The 16,681-nt window shown below is 30.6% G+C and overlaps 1 protein-coding gene across 1 annotated transcript; it reads left to right on the plus strand.

Moving 5' to 3' along the window:
- Nucleotides 1–5,461: 5,461 nt before the first annotated feature.
- On the plus strand, nucleotides 5,462–7,415 carry LOC102618204 (heavy metal-associated isoprenylated plant protein 6-like). Its single transcript, XM_006491651.4, has 5 exons — nucleotides 5,462–5,629; nucleotides 5,734–5,881; nucleotides 5,984–6,210; nucleotides 6,405–6,483; nucleotides 6,577–7,415. Exons 1-5 carry the CDS (start codon nucleotides 5,621–5,623, stop codon nucleotides 7,068–7,070), a joined length of 957 nt encoding a protein of 318 aa, XP_006491714.1. The 5' UTR covers nucleotides 5,462–5,620; the 3' UTR covers nucleotides 7,071–7,415.
- The last annotated feature ends 9,266 nt before the right edge of the window (nucleotides 7,416–16,681 follow it).

The raw sequence follows: 16,681 nt of genomic DNA on the forward strand, positions 1-16,681 counted from the left end.
CATTTGATTCGTTTTTTCTCTTTTTGGTCCAGCAAACATCACGCAATTGCCATTCTCATTGTTTCGTCTGGTCTAAGGGGGCCATCTTACCTCCTTCTTGCTGCACAAGACACAAGTTTCTAACAGACCAGCCACTGCAGGATAGGTTTCTCTTTTCTTGAATAAGGATGGAAATCTAGATAGTGCTATGATGAAGTGTATCCAAATCAAGTAAATAATTCATATTAACGTGTTGTATTCGTGTCGAGCCTTATTTGTAGACTATGGAAATTGTACTAATACGAACACATATGATCTATTTATTAAACGTGTATATATAACTGTGTTGACTATTTGACATGCCTAATGCGATTGGAGTAATGATACAGTCACAAATTTTTGTACAAATTTTTTTTGTACAAACTAATGTGGCATTAATTCATTGGTTGAATTAAATATCTCTTGGCTCACATAATTTATTTTTATTATTTTGTATTTTCATTCAACCAATGAATTAAAGTCACATCAGTTTGTACAAGATAAGTTTGTACAAGAGTTTGTGGCTCTATCATCACTCATGCGATTGACATGTTTGAACTTTAACCTACTTAATATAATTTGAGATATATAAAATACGAATTCAATGATGATGATGATGATGATTGGCTGCGCCACATTAGAGCTGGGGGGCTGCAGCCCCCTTACTTTTAAAATTTACAAATTTAGTTAGGCATTTGTCCATTTTTTAATTTAATTTATTAAGAAAGTCCCTACTAAAATTTTAAAATAAACAATATATCAAGTATTTATTTTTATACTTCCAACCCACAAAGAAAAATTATATTTTGAAGTTTCTCCGGCCTTAACTCTCAATCTCATCACACACACACAAAAAAAAAACTATTTCACCTCATTAAGTTTATTCAAATGATTTTTTTTTAATGAGTCTTATAGCTCTTAAAATTCAACTTAATATTTACATTATAGAAGTGAGTTCTAACAAATTTTCAAAATTTGAAAGGAATTGATAAGCTCAAAAGAAAAATAGTTGATACTAAAAAGGATAAATTATATTTATTAATTTATTTATTGTTTTTACTAGTTCTCATCACTATAGCCAAAAAAACAATTTTCGCTATGAATTTTGTGAAAATTCATCTATGAAATCATATAAGAGATCAATGATTGAGTGATATTATTGTTGTATATACAAAAAAAGATTTATTTTATATTCTTGATGATAATGTTATTCTTTAATCTTTTTAACATATGAAAACAAGTCGAGATCAGTTATAAATGTATTGAATTAAATATATTAATGAATTTTTAATTTGGTATTTGTTACTTGTTGACTTCTTTTAAATTATATTATTATTTAAATTTAGGCCCCTTAGATTAACTTTCTGACACCGCCACTGATGATGATGATGATGAAATACATACATACATACATACATATATATATATATATATATATATATATATATATACCCACACACAATAAAAAGATAAAAGTTTAGTTTAATATATAACAAAATATATCAACAAAATTCTTAAATGTATTAGTCTTTGGTCATAAAGTAGTTTCACGATATAAATACAATACGATTAAAAATAATTATTCGTGTCATAATGAGTTTATGATCCAGTTCTTCAACCGAAACCACGTGAATATTGATTTTTGTGGTATTTTATATCAATCCGAAACCAAAAATTTTGTGCCGAAGACTTATCATTATAATATATATATATATATATATAAAATAAAGAAAGTCTCAACACACCCTTTTACGAACTATGATAAAAGTGTTTAAGTGATTTAATAAACGAAATTAAATATAATAGATTTTATACGTATAATAATTCAAGACGAGAATTTAGCTTTGATGATAGCATGTTACAAAAATTCCCAGATCGACCAAAAAACTTAATCTTATAAATTAGATTCTAATTTTTAACAATACTATTATTAAATGTAAGTCAGTCTCGACAGTATACATGGATACAATTCAATTTTATAGCTAATCCTTTAAACTGATTAATCAATGCATATGACGATCAATTTAATTAGAAGGTTCAATTAATTTTTTTTCTTTTTCCTGTTTCAAAGAAAAAATCGTCTAACATGATCTACTTCATAGAAATTTGATTATATACTAATCTATTTAAAATTTGTATTACGTAAAAATTATGAATAAATGAACAATAGGAATTGAATTTATTTTTAACTAACTGGATTAATTAGCCTTCAGATATATTGGCGGCACGCACCTTTATCCCTTGTAGTCCTTATCAATAACGAGATATTTTTTTAATAAAATTCTTGCCTTCTACGAAAATTTGGAATGTTTTGACCAACATCTCCCCCCTATCGCCTAAAAAGTACAACCCAGTACTCTTTCTTACAAGATACAATTTAATTAAGGGTCCCCCATTATAAGTTATTGAGTTTTCGATGTTCAAAGTAATCAATGTTAAATTCAAATTGTTTTACGTCATTGATTTTGTAATCAATTATCATTTCCAATGGAGGCCAAAAGAAACCATCATTTAACTTTGAATCTGGATTGACCTTTCCTATATACATTATGATGCGACTTTATGAGAAGACGCCGTGATTAACAATATGGACATTGCGTGCGAGAATACAGCACTAGCTAGGTTTTGTAATGCTGATGATAGAACAATGTAGAAGGATGATTTGATACGTTTCTAGAGCTAGCTTTAAATCTGTTAAAATTTAATTGCAATAAATTATCTTCAAAACCTTTTCACATTGCTTGGCATGATTTAGAAAGAAAGCATCAAATGGCTAAATAATATTGCATATAATTAGATTGTAATGTCACGTTTGAATAGCTTTTAGTAATTATAGCTTTTAGTAGTTACTAGTGGTGGAATCAAGATTTTGGTTTGATGGGAGTCATAATACAAAAACTGTATATTTCAATAGGTTATAATCTAAAATTGATAGGGCATAGAGGGACCACAGCGATCTATCATGAACTTGGCAATTAAACTTTTTGTGATGACGGTATCATATAATAAGTGCTACAGCTACTCATATTAGGCCGTTCCGGTTATCGCAAGCTTATAGGGATGCCGTCCAAAGATGAACGACGAGGGCCATAAACGAGAAACCATAAACAGTTGTTATGCTATAGCCAAGGGTGAAACTAAGATTTTAATTTGATGGGGGGCCACAATGCAAAAATCATAAACTTGAGTTGGTTTTAACATAAATCAATAAAACTTAGAAAGGCCAGTAATGTCATAATGAGGACCATAATGAAGAAGGTATAAATTTGAGTAAACTATAACGTAATCATTTCTAAAATACTCATAGAAATTGATTCAATTTCAATTCATTCTCTTACTTCTATTGAATTTTGTTTGGCCACGGATGTTATGTGTCCCTGGCGATTGCATAGAATGAATAAAACTGATAGGCCCTGCGATGAAGATCATAAAGGAAAACAATAAAAACTTTGTGTAAAGCTATGACATAAACTTTGTAATGATGAGGGGGCCAAAGTGTGAATATATATAAAAATTAATAAAATTTCAATTCATTCACTTATTTTTCCCGAATTTATTGTCAGCCGAAGGTTATATAGTTCCGCTCTTGACAAGCAATGCTACACTCATTAAGCTTAAATACATAATGACATGTTATATCCTAAATGTAATGACATGATTATATGTTGCTCATTAATAAATATTACAAGATTATCACATTTTTTCGGTATATTAAATTATCTGGTATTCGAAGACTACATTGGGCCCCGACTAATCTAGATTCGAGCCGGGTAGGATCATTAAGGCGACAAAGCTCTTCCAACAAGTATTTAACGCAGCTGCATTCCCAAATCTCGAACCGATGATCTTAATTAAGTTAGATCAACTTTATACCAGTTGATTTATGTGCTTGTTAGTTACAAGATTATCACATTAATAAGGGTTGATAAAGTTAATTACTATCGTGCACATGTAGTTAATGATATGTGAGTCTGAAACACATTAATTAGGATATAAATTATATATGATTTAGATCTAGTGCGCTAAGTTTAGTTGTGGTTATCTTTTTAGCGATGCAGATGTTGGTTAATCAAAATGATAACTTGTGTTCATTTGGCCAGCCGACAATACATGGCTACCATGACTCTGAAACCTGATACACTAGATTATTTTCTCACGCTACTCAACCCTGCGCTTTTTAAGTGGTCTGACGAATGGATGATCTTGACTCATTGTGCCCTCATTTGCTGTGATTTCACCATTGGAAAACTTACTGTTGTACCTAATTCGACCGGCTGAATTCATGAAGCCTAACAATGCATATCTTATTTAAAAAAGAAAAAAAGAAAAACACTTTAGCTCATCGATGTACACGAACTTGAAGCTGCAGGGTATTTTTATTTTTAGTAATGCTACACATCTCAAATTTTTTATCTTAAAAAATTATCCCAAATGATGTGTTATTAATTGAGTAGTTGGTGAGATAATACAATTAATTCACTTGAATCTTATAAAGAATTATCAACCACTCAATTAATGACACATCATTTAGGATAACTTTTTAAAATAAAAAATTTAGAATATGTAACACTATTTTTTTTTTTAATTTAATGGTTTCGATCTGTAAATGTACTACTACATGTGATTATTAAGATTCTAGCTATATAATTTATAACACAGTTTAAAATTGATTGAGAGTAACTCAGAAATGTATTCCACTAATAATATTAGAAGAAATTACTCAAAATTTATATTTTTATCTAAAGTTAATTAATTATAGGAGGACAGAAGCAAAATAGTACTCTCAACATTGTTAAGAACGCTAATTTGGGTAGCTGTTATTATTATTATTATATTCCAATCCGAATAAGTTAACGCACACTTGGTCTGGCTCTAGCATTTGGGCATAGTTTGGCGTGACAATATACCACACTAATAATATGACAAATCAGCAACAAATTTTAGTATAATATAATTCGAAAGCATGCTAGAAAAATATTCTCTCCTATCTAGTATAGCGACTAGAAGAATTCTTTGTTTATAAAAAACATGCGAAAAGAAAAAAATCAACCACAAATTGAACAAAATAAATAAAATCAACTAACTAACCTCCAAATTCCAAAAATACAAGCTGGTTTCTGTTTAAAAAAAAAATCACAGTTTCCCACACCAAACAAACAGCTTTAGATTTACCGGCCTTTCCAACGGATACGGAAGCTCGAAATTACAAGCCTATCCAGCTATGATAGAGACAAAGTGGAACGTTCCGGAGGGTATCTCGGTAATTCGAGATGACTAGTCATAGTCAAGTCAAATTAGGATGAATGGTCATTCATTGCCGTCGTTTTACTCCTCTTAGTCCAACCAAACGGCAAGCACACACATTCTGACTCCATCATGTTCGTCCATCATGATCATCATGACCTTTATTACATACATATATTATACATACACACATCACATATATCTCCTCTACGACCTTCTCCACCTATATAAATCTCCCTTTGCCTCCTTTTGCTCTCTTCAAAAACAATCCCAGTAATCAACAACAAACATCGCCTCCGACTAAGAGAATCAAATAAAGAATATTGGATTTTGAAAAGGGAGAGTGTAGCTAGCTACTATGGGCGAGGTAAGTTAATTTACTCTTGATTAGCCGTTCATTTTTAATCTTAATTAGCCGTTAATGTTAATCTTCTATATCTCACGCGTGCGTTTGTTGTGTTGTAACAACAGCAAAATGAGGGAGATAAGAAGGCTGCTGGTGCTGCGGCTGATGCCGGTGGCAAGAAAGACGACGGCGTTGTCACTGTCGTTTTGAAGGTTGACTTGCATTGTGAAGGCTGCGCTAAGAAAATCAAGCGTGCTATGAAAAATTACGAAGGTAAAATACACAAATGAATGACCGCATAAGCAAATTAAATTAATTACCTAATAATCATTTGAATTTTGAGGAAAATTAAGGAAATGTTGTTGATTTGTTTAGGCGTGGTGGACGTGAAGACCGATTGCGGAGCAAATAAGGTAACGGTGACCGGAAAAGTGGAGCCGGCGAAGTTGAAGGAGAGATTGGAAGCGAAGACGAAGAAGAAAGTGGACCTCGTCTCTCCTCAGCCGAAGAAGGACGCCGGCGGTGGGGAGAAAAAATCGGAAGAGAAATCGGAGAAGAAGCCGGACGACAAGAAATCCGAAGAGAAGAAGCCGCCGAAAGAGGTAATAGTTCCATCGTGACAAATGACGTAGGCTTATTTTTTTCATTAATTAAATTTGATTTAATTTTGACTTTTTTAATCAAGAATGGTTAATTACGAGATTGACTTCTGACTTGTTTGGTTCTATTGTAAATAAAATATCAACTAATTTTTCATTATTTTTAACTAATTATGATTAATACTTGTGTGTTACAGAGCACCGTCGTTTTGAAGATCAGGTTACACTGTGAAGGCTGCATTAGCAAAATTAAGAAAATAATTTACAAGACCAAAGGTCAGTTAATTAAATAATAATAATATTAATAATTTCGGTGGCAAATTAGTAAAATAATTAACTGACGGTGATCTGACGAGGCAAAACTGCCAGGTGTTGACAATGTGACCATAGACGGTGGCAAAGATCTAGTGACCGTGAAAGGCACGATGGATGTGAAGGAGCTGGTTCCTTATTTGAAAGTGAAGCTGAAACGAAACGTTGAGGTTGTTCCCGCCAAGAAAGACGATGGCGAGAAGAAAGAGAACAAAGATGCCGACAAAGGCGGAGACAAGAAGGCAAAAGAAGCCGCCCCGGCCACCGACAAAGGCGGAGAAAAGAAGGAAAAAGAGGCAGCTGCAGCCGGTGGCGGTGACGGTGGCAAGGTGGAGGTGCACAAGATGGAGTACTATGGATACCCGTACCCTCCAGCACCTAGTTATTGGTACGATAACCACGTGTACGGCCAGAGTTATCCGATGGAGAATCAACATCAGGTGGTCTACGCGAACCAAGGATACCCGCCTCAGATGCACCACGCGCCTCCGATGTACCACGCGCCCCAGATGTTCAGTGATGAGAATCCCAACGCGTGTTCTGTTATGTGATTGACTCAACGGTGTGGATGAATCGTGAATTATGATGATGACGGAGGGACTTTAGAACAAAGAGGCCAAAAATGTAAATAAATGCAAGTATTAGGGAGAGAAAATGAACACGAATTGTGAAGTAAATATTAAAAAAAAAATTTGCGAATCAAGGCAAAATAGTATTAGAATTTTGGAAGTATCGTTTAGGTTTAGTAGCTCAGTGGTAAACCGGTGCCGGCTGGCAATGGCGGTTCAGTTGTTTGGTTGTTTCATTTTGTCCTATATGTATGATTATTAAAAAAAAAAATTGTCTTTTTCAAAATATTAAATTGATATATAAATATTATCTTTCGAATTTCAAAATCTTTTGTCATAGTGGTTGAGATGTGGCCATCTGGCGAAGTCGTTAATTTCATTTTGATATTTGTACAAATTTTTGGTTTAGTTTTGGTGGTGAAGGTAATACATGTACATTTGGAAGCCATGCAGTACACTGTTTTTTAAATGTGTTTTTCAATATGGTACTCGTGGATCGCAATATTGTTGTACCTAAATTTCTAAATTAAATTATAGTTAAATTTAGTGTGCTTCTCGTGATTGTACTAAAACAGAAAGAAAAAAGAAAATGATTTATCTTGAAGATAAAGAAATGGAGGAAAGGAAGGGCGTGATAGCCGAACAGTTTCTACCTAGCTCGAAGATTTTGTTTCGGATAAATGAAATCATCATTGGAAAGTAATCTCTCAGTTTATCATTTATTAATAATTTCTCACATTCAATCAACTAATACGTAATAATGTTTAATTCATGAATTCAAATCTTTTACTCATCTTTTTGTTTTTTTTTTTTTTTGGGTCTTTTAGAGATCTACTAATTAATGATATTCATAAAAGCAAAGATAAAAAAATTACTGGATGCATCTACATCATATATATGACTAATAATATAGATGTGTTGCAAGATTTTAAAAGCCAAATAAAGGTGAGATGTAATGAGTATATAAGTTAATGAAAAGGTGAGATGAATTAATGATCACTTTTTTTAAAAAAAAAAAAAGGTGAGATGAGTTAATGGTCAATTTGTAGTGAGTATGTAAGTTATGCATAAACACTTTCAATGCTCAATGGTGAGGTCAATTTGGTAATATTATAACTTTTCAAACAATTATTGTTAACTTTGCCATAAAAATAGGACTCGCCTATCGTGCAACAGTGGCACCATGCCACTGCTTTTGTCTTTTCTGTATAAAATTTCATGAAGCCCTTTCACTTATTCTTATTTGAATTTTACTTCACAAATATTAAGTTCATTTCTCCCAAACCCGTGAATCCTTCAATGGCCGATTAACGGCAAATCGGCTCCTCCGGTGGTTGTGGTTGGTCAGAAAAGACAGAGGAAATTGTGGAGAACAAAACTCAAGTGGTGGCGTCACCGGAAACTGGAGAAACATCGGCGAATTGAAGCGGGGATTCTGTGACTTTTCACGGCTTCGATCGGCAGCTTTCCGAATGCTTTACGGCGACAAGGATGGCATGGAGATGACCGGCGTCGCACGAGCTTCCGATCGGTATCAACCTTGGTCGGTGGAGTTGCCGGAAACGGAAACAAAATCCGGGTCGGGTTCGCGGGTCGGGTTGACTCGATTATTTTTGTGACAAGGATGGCGTGGAGATGACCGGCGTCGCACGATCTTCCGATCAGTACCAACCTTGGCCGGTGGCGTGGTCGGAAATGGAAACGAAATTCGGGTCGGGTTCGCCGGTATTTGTGATAAAGAGAGGGGTATTGTGAAAAAGGTGTAATATAAAAGAAAAATGTATAAATAACAAATAGTATAAGGTGCTAATTATAATGTTTATATGGATGCAATAGAAATTAATTTAATATTTATGAGGTAAAGTTTAAATAAAAATGAATGAAAGGGGTTCAATGAAATTTTACGACACTACTGGCACAAGAGACAAAACTAGTGGTACGGGTACCACGGTGGTACCGTAGCTGGATCCATAAAAATAATCATCTGTAGATAATCAATTAAACATTTGATAAAATTATTTTAAAAGTGTTGTGACTTTTAAAAGCAATCATTTATGTTTGGTAAATCTTTCTATTAAACATTTATAAGAATATAAATAACTGAATTAGATATAGTTTTTGAATATTTTTCTTATAAATTTATAAACATGTATATAAAATATTATTTTATCATGTATATATAATAATTGATAACTGAAATTTTTTTTATTGTTAATTTTATTTTTATTTTGTAATTAATAAGGATAATTTTAGATTTTTATAATACATATGAGGATATATGGAAATTGTATGAAGTATAAAACTAATTTTCAAAATTAAATACTGAAAAACTCTCTTTTTCTACTTGAAAATTTGTTGTACTATAAGGTAATTGTGATTTTACCAAAATTAATTTTTAAAAAAATTATCAAATAGTAAAATTAATTTTTGATTTTTTAAAATAACCTTTGAACTTATCAAAAATAATATCAAAACAGACCTAAATCACATCACATTTCACGTAATCATGTGAATAAGAAGTTGGAGTCCTCCCCTCCATTGTTTGGGTTGCCATCACAAAGCCAATTTAGGACTTTCCTGTAGACTTCATGGAAGAAAAAAAAATTGAAAATTTATATATAATGTCACACATATCATTAATAATTAGAAAAAATAGCAATTTGAAATAAAGTAATGCGGATAAATTGACAAACGTGCAATACCCATTCCCACAGGATTGAATTATATATAATTAGGTGCAAATTTAGGGAAAATTCCAGTAGGTTCTAATATGAGGAAGGTGGGTTTAAGTGACGCCCACCACACTTTGATTTAACGTATTATATTGTACCAAATAAAATAAGAAAAAAAATTTACCGTCCTAAATGACCTTTATAGACAATCAAAAGTTGGGACAAATGAATCCCAAATTCTTTCATTTTATGCGGGCATTGATCTTCGCCAAAAGGACATAAAAGCTGTGCCTTTTCATCTCAATAAAAGCTGTCTAATTAAGGAGTAATTAATATATTATGAGATTAATTAGACAATCCCCCTTATGAGTTCCTAGGGCCATTAGCAAGACTGGAGCGACACGTGCATTATTGTTTTTGCTTATTTAAAAGTTTGATGAGTACTTCATTTCAGGTGAAAATGAGATCACTTTACACAACTCAAAAAATCTAACAAGGTTTCATTATCTAATCTACGTATACTGAACCAATTATTCAAGAGTACCCTGAGAAGTGAGCTAGATCTGCCTTTTGTGTTAATCACGTAACTTATAAAGATCAAAATATCTTTCAACAAATGTGAGGCACTTGGAAAATCAAATGATGACAGAGATACATATTTTGTTCTTTTATCATTGTCACTATTTACTTCAGTTTTATTCACTCGTTTTCATGATCACTTCTTTAACATATAAGTTCATGAACACTTCTGTCCTAATACTTGAGCTTTTGAGTTAAGTGATTCAATTGACATGGTAGTGTAAGAGTTGTTTGGTTCATGTATATATTATACTTGCATGCTTATTTTGTCTGTCTTAATTAATTTTTGTATCAATAATTAACAAATATCATCACCATTTCCTAGCCCTTGCTTCGGTTTCGGGGATCCAAATGACCTAAATTAAAATTAGATAATTCAATTTTCATATAAGAGAAGATGTTAACGCTTTTAAGATCATACAATTCCAGATACAAAATAATATCTGCCGAATTTAATACCACCAAAATTTTATTATTAAATCTTCTTTTATTTGTAACCTACAATTTAACATTTTATATAATGAGTCGAAGTAGAAAATAAACGCGATCAGCCAATGTGTGATGTTCTAACTCTACATGTTTGATCTGTCATTATAACACCTTCCTTCACTTTGTTACTATTGTTAGCTCTTTATTCTACTTTGTTAAAGCTGTATTAATTAATAGAGGATAGCAAATTTTAAGTGCTCGAAGCCTTACATATATCTATCTGACTATCTCATTCGATTGATTTCAGGTCAATTAACTTGTCACTGTGTATGTGTGTGTGAGAGAACTTTTATATAATTATAAATTAAATTTGTCTCGGATTTCAATCTCAGATTTTAATTCCGAATCTAAAGCTGACTATCTCTTACATTTCACATAAAGTGATATTGTTAAACTTACTTTAAATCTAAGTTTTTTCTTTTTTTTCTCCCCACCGGTTAACATGCACGTGATAGCTTTGATATATACTACTATATAAAAAATCAAACAAAACTAGAAATTACTTCACCCATTCCCTTTCATCACAAGTTATTTCTTGAATCTGTTAGACCTCAAATGGAAAATGCATGTAGATAAATTCTGAAAAACAATCATGAAGGTCTTTAATTTGTTCGGTAGACCCTCGATGGTGCAAAGTCCGTGGGGATATCATGAAGTGCAAAATGCCAAAACCCTAAACAGCCATGAAAGTGAAAGATACATCCTTTAACTAACTAAAGCCCATTTCTTGATGTTTGAAAATTCATAAAATTCTACTGCATGCCTTTGCTTTGTCAAGCAGCAAAGTTACACTTGAATTAATATTGACTGAAACAAACATTGCAACAAGAAGCTACCTGCAGCTATAATTAGTTTTATTTTATATATGATATTAAAATTAAAAAAATATTTATATATTACAGATACGGTGACGTTTGGTTACGTATTTGCAACAAATTCATCTCATAAAAATGAAGGCAGGAAAGCATCCAATGATTTTGAGGATAAGAAAATGACGCACTATAAACTTTTCATATATCAATGCTTTTATTTTGTTTCATAGTGACCACATTTGCACCCATTATAATATTTGATTATGATGTCCGACGGGCATGAATATGACACAAAGCATTAAAGCATTTTTTATTTTAATATATATTACTAATTGTTATCTTCAGCTTACTCAATTCACTTTTACATAATCACCTTAAGATTATTTAATTATTATGCAATTATGCGTAATTGGGAGCAAATTTTCGAAAATTTGAGTCTATCTGTATGTTGTGTTATGGAAGCAACTATTGTTCTTCTTTCCTGTAAATATTTCTGGAGTCAGCTTTAATATAATACATTGATGTAGGTCCCATCAAACTTTTTTTATGCATTTTTTTTTAATAAATCGAGTTTCAACTATGGCATTCTGAGATAAATTTTAACTTTGTATTATTATACAATAACGTGGGTTAAGTGATGATACAGTTACAAACTGTTGTATAAATTTATTTTGTCTAAATTAATTTGATATTAACTCATTGGTTGAATAAAAATATAAAATTATAAAAACAAATCATGTGGATCAAGAGATATTTAATTCAATCAATTTAATCATACCACATCAATTTATACAAAAAAAATTGTACAAGAGTTTATACTATATTATTACTCGTACCTTACAACAACGGTGGTCCTCTACCACTTGTTTTATCTTTTGCCATAGCACAACTATATATTTTCATAAAACCCCTTCCACTCATTTTTATTTAAACCTTACTTCATAATTATTAAGCTAATTTCTACTTGCATCCATAGACACATTTCAGTTAGCACCTTACACTATTATTTTTATTCTATATTGCACATGTATTGCAATATGCCCTCTTCACTATTTTTGAGACTGAATAATTGCTATGTTTGATATAGAACCTTACACCCTTTTTTTTAATTAACTATTAGGATATTCTTGTAAATCTACTATCAAATTTCATTTAACACTTTACACTATTACATATATTAAATTTTTTAATAAATATTACATATAGTACTTTTTACTTATATGTACAATAAATTATGTGACACTAATAGCTTTATTACAAAAAGTGCTATGATTTTTCTTACTCTTATTTTTATAATGTTATTTTTCAAGTATTCTTATCTTATGGATGCATTTGATTCATCATTATTTGTTGTAGTACATTGTATTGTATTATTTCTTATCACATTAATTAGGTTGTATTAAACCATAATTTAGTAACAATTTTATTCTTTATATATGTAATACAAATTTTTAATAATATAATGTTAGTCCATACTACGTGAAATTAATTCAGCACCCATTTGGAGATGATAAATTATTATTTATAATAGCAAATTAAAGGATTAACTAAAATGATAAAAATAAAAATATGAAAATATATATATATATATATATATTGTAATGGAACTATTGGGATTACATAATTTGTTGTGAATGTAAGAAAAAGTGCCGTACTATTTATTAAAAAAAATTGAAATAAAAAGAGTGTAAAGTGCTGAATGAAATTTGATAGTGGATATAAAAAAAATCCTGATATTTAAAAAAATTGTAATTGAAAAGGAGTGTAAGTTTTAAATTAAACATACCAATGATTCAATTTCAAAATAGTAAAGAGGTCTATAAAAAAAAAAAAAAAGTTAAGAGGGGTATTGTGAGACAAATGCAATATTGGATAAAACAAGTGTAAATATAATATATTATAAGGTGCTAACTGAAATGTACCTGTGGATCTAAGTAGAAATTAACTTAATACTTATGAAACAAATGTTAAATAAAAGTGAGTTAAAGGCTTATACGAAAAATTTGTCACAAAGGGCAAAAGAAGTGGTATGGTACCACTGTTGTTATATGGCTGTGGTGGCGGCAATGAAGAAAGGAAGCTTCGTGTCAAAATCAAAGGAAGAGGAACCTTCAAGGTGGTTTCCTTTTTCGCTTGTTTCTTCAAAATTCAAGTAACATAAAGACCGCCACACACACAACAGCTAACATGATCTATGACATGAAATCGAGACAATATATGGCTCCACTGAAATGATGTATTAGGTGCCAACATGACTTTACAGCCAAAGATGTTTCCTTTCCCTTATCAATAAATTCTTCCTTCCCAGAAAGTTCTAGAATTCAAACGAAACAAATTAATACAGAAAATACAAGGGATGTCATTATATTTTTTTTTCCTATACAGTTCTTGCATTTCATCATGTTTCACATGGTATGTTTGGTTTAAAAAAACATGTTGATGAAGATTTGGGTTTTACTCAACCGGAAATCAAACAAAATAAAAAGAATAAATGATAAATAAAATAAAAATAATAAATGAGTTAATATGAAAAATTCAAATATCTATAAACATGTTTTTGATATTTCGAGGGACCAAATACATTCCAATACAGCTACTCAATTGTCAAATAAAATATTTCAGTGTACCATTATTGACATTGATACTAGTTTAAATACTAACTTATAGAATTCAGATCTAAAGATTATGAGAACAATAGTCCCCATGTTCCCTAAAATTAGGTAAACACAATAATTATTTTTATTTAATTAAAATAAACTAGGATAACAACTCAAAAGATAAACTAAGAATAAGATCATATAAATTTTTTTTTTTTTGGGAAAACTGCATCATTTCCTTTCCCTTAGAAAATACCCTTATCCCGGTGAAATTTACGAAGCAAAAGTCTTCTCGCTTACGCCTTGATCATTGGCCATGGTATGTTTGGTTTAAAGAAATGAAATGATAGGACATGAGAAGAAATGAGAAAAGAGAAAAGAAATAAAAGGAAAAGAAATAATTCTATCTCAAAGGAAACAATGAATTTAGCATTGACTTCCTTTTTCCCTCATTTTCTTTCCCCCTCTCTTCTTTCCATTATTCTCCTCTCCTCTCATTTCTTCCAATCAAACATGGGCTAAATTTTTAAATTACTCCATTACGGAAGGCAAAACTATGGTCTTGATTTTGGGAGGTTATAATACCAAAATTATAAATGTAAATAGGTAACAATATAAAATGGTTACAACTGAGAGAGACCAGGACGATGACTATAATTAGAAACCATAATATGAGTATACTATAACATAAATCTGTAGAGAAAAGGGGGCCAAACATAAAATATGCATATTAATTGTAAAATTCCAATTAGTCTATTGTTTTTTTTAATGAATTTCCTTTAAAAAGGAAAAAAAAAAGAGGAAGAAGAAGAAAATTGTAGTGCTCTAATCTTCAAAACTATTGTTTCTTTGATTTTTCAAATTGTTGTAACCCCACAAATAAATGACAAAAGGGTTGTTTGAGATTGAGGTGCTGTAACTCTTAAATTACAGCTGCTATAAAAAAATTGTTATAATTATGAACTAAAAGTTAATAATATGTCGTAAATATAATTTTTAAATAATAATTTTAACAAAATTAGTAAAAATATAATAGATATTTTATCATACAAGTGTAAAATCAAACCAACTTATTTTTTAAGTTACAGCAGGTAGTGTTTACCAAACATTTTGGTGCTGTATTTTTTATTTGCAGCTGCCCAACCTCAATCACAAACAGGACATGAGTCCAAAACCAAATCCAAAAATAGACAATATTAATTAAAGAAAATAAATAAATAATTGATCAAAGATGCTGTTATCAGCAGTCACAAAAATGCTAATTAAATCTATATTGATAGAACGTAATAGCTTTTGTTTTTAATTTGTTAGAGATGAAGGCATGCATCAGCATTAGCAGCTTCGCATAAGACAAATTAATCACGATTTAGTGACATATTAATAATACATTACTCTAGAAGCATGATTAGGCTTGCACAATGCTTAAATAGGTAAGTAAATTTTTGCTTTCCATTAAAATTAATGCATGGGGCATGAAACATAATAAGCTTTACTATGTTTTTAAATGTAAATAATTTATAATCTTTTTCTAATGGAAAACTGCATTAATCAACAAATTAAAACAATTAGAAAGCATACTGCCCCTTTTATTTGTCAATGGTTGCAAAGCCAAAAACTTTTGAACAATGGGGGTGTAGCTAGAAAACTGTTTTAGTTAGGATACATTCGACATATAATGCAGACCATAAATATAGTTTAACTGATCATAAATGCATTTTACACAGTTCAAGTAATAATAGAGGGAAAGGACTGATGTTTAAACTTGAGGTTTCTCATCCCTAGTCAAAATTTTTATCTTTTTTTACAAAAAGACACAATACAATTTCATAATATTCAATAATAATATATGACACTATAATTATATTATATTATTATAATATAATATAATATAATTATATTTTTATTGATTACCATTATGCTTACAAGGTTTTGTATTTTGAAAATGACATATGATGGTTTCATTGTCAATACAATAATCTACAATATCTTTATGCATACAACTAAGAAGAGTAAGAAGAAGAAGAAGAAGAAGAAGAAGAAGAAGAAGAAGAAGAAGATAACCAGAGAAAGAAGAATAGAGATTTTTTTTTTATTTTATAGTTTCATATTTTTAGTTATTATCTTGTTTTGTTAAATTTCTTCTGTCTTTATTTTGGTATGGTTAATTTATATTTATTGAATCAAAATAACCAATAAATTTAATTTTTTTTAACGAAGATTAAATTTGAAACTCTTCAAATTATCTAGATAATTTTAATATTTTTTTATTCAAAGTAATTATGAATTGATTTAAAATTATTTTTCAAAATTTTTCAAAGTGAAGTGGGGCCGTACCCAGCTGATCTTATACTGGCTCCGCCAGTGCTTTTGATGATATGGTGATTAGCAAAGACCCACCTCACTAGTTCTAGATACTTAGCTCACGTGTTCTATTTGTCACGACA

This window comes from Citrus sinensis, chromosome 6, assembly GCF_022201045.2.
Source record: "Citrus sinensis cultivar Valencia sweet orange chromosome 6, DVS_A1.0, whole genome shotgun sequence".
NCBI lineage: Eukaryota > Viridiplantae > Streptophyta > Magnoliopsida > Sapindales > Rutaceae > Citrus > Citrus sinensis.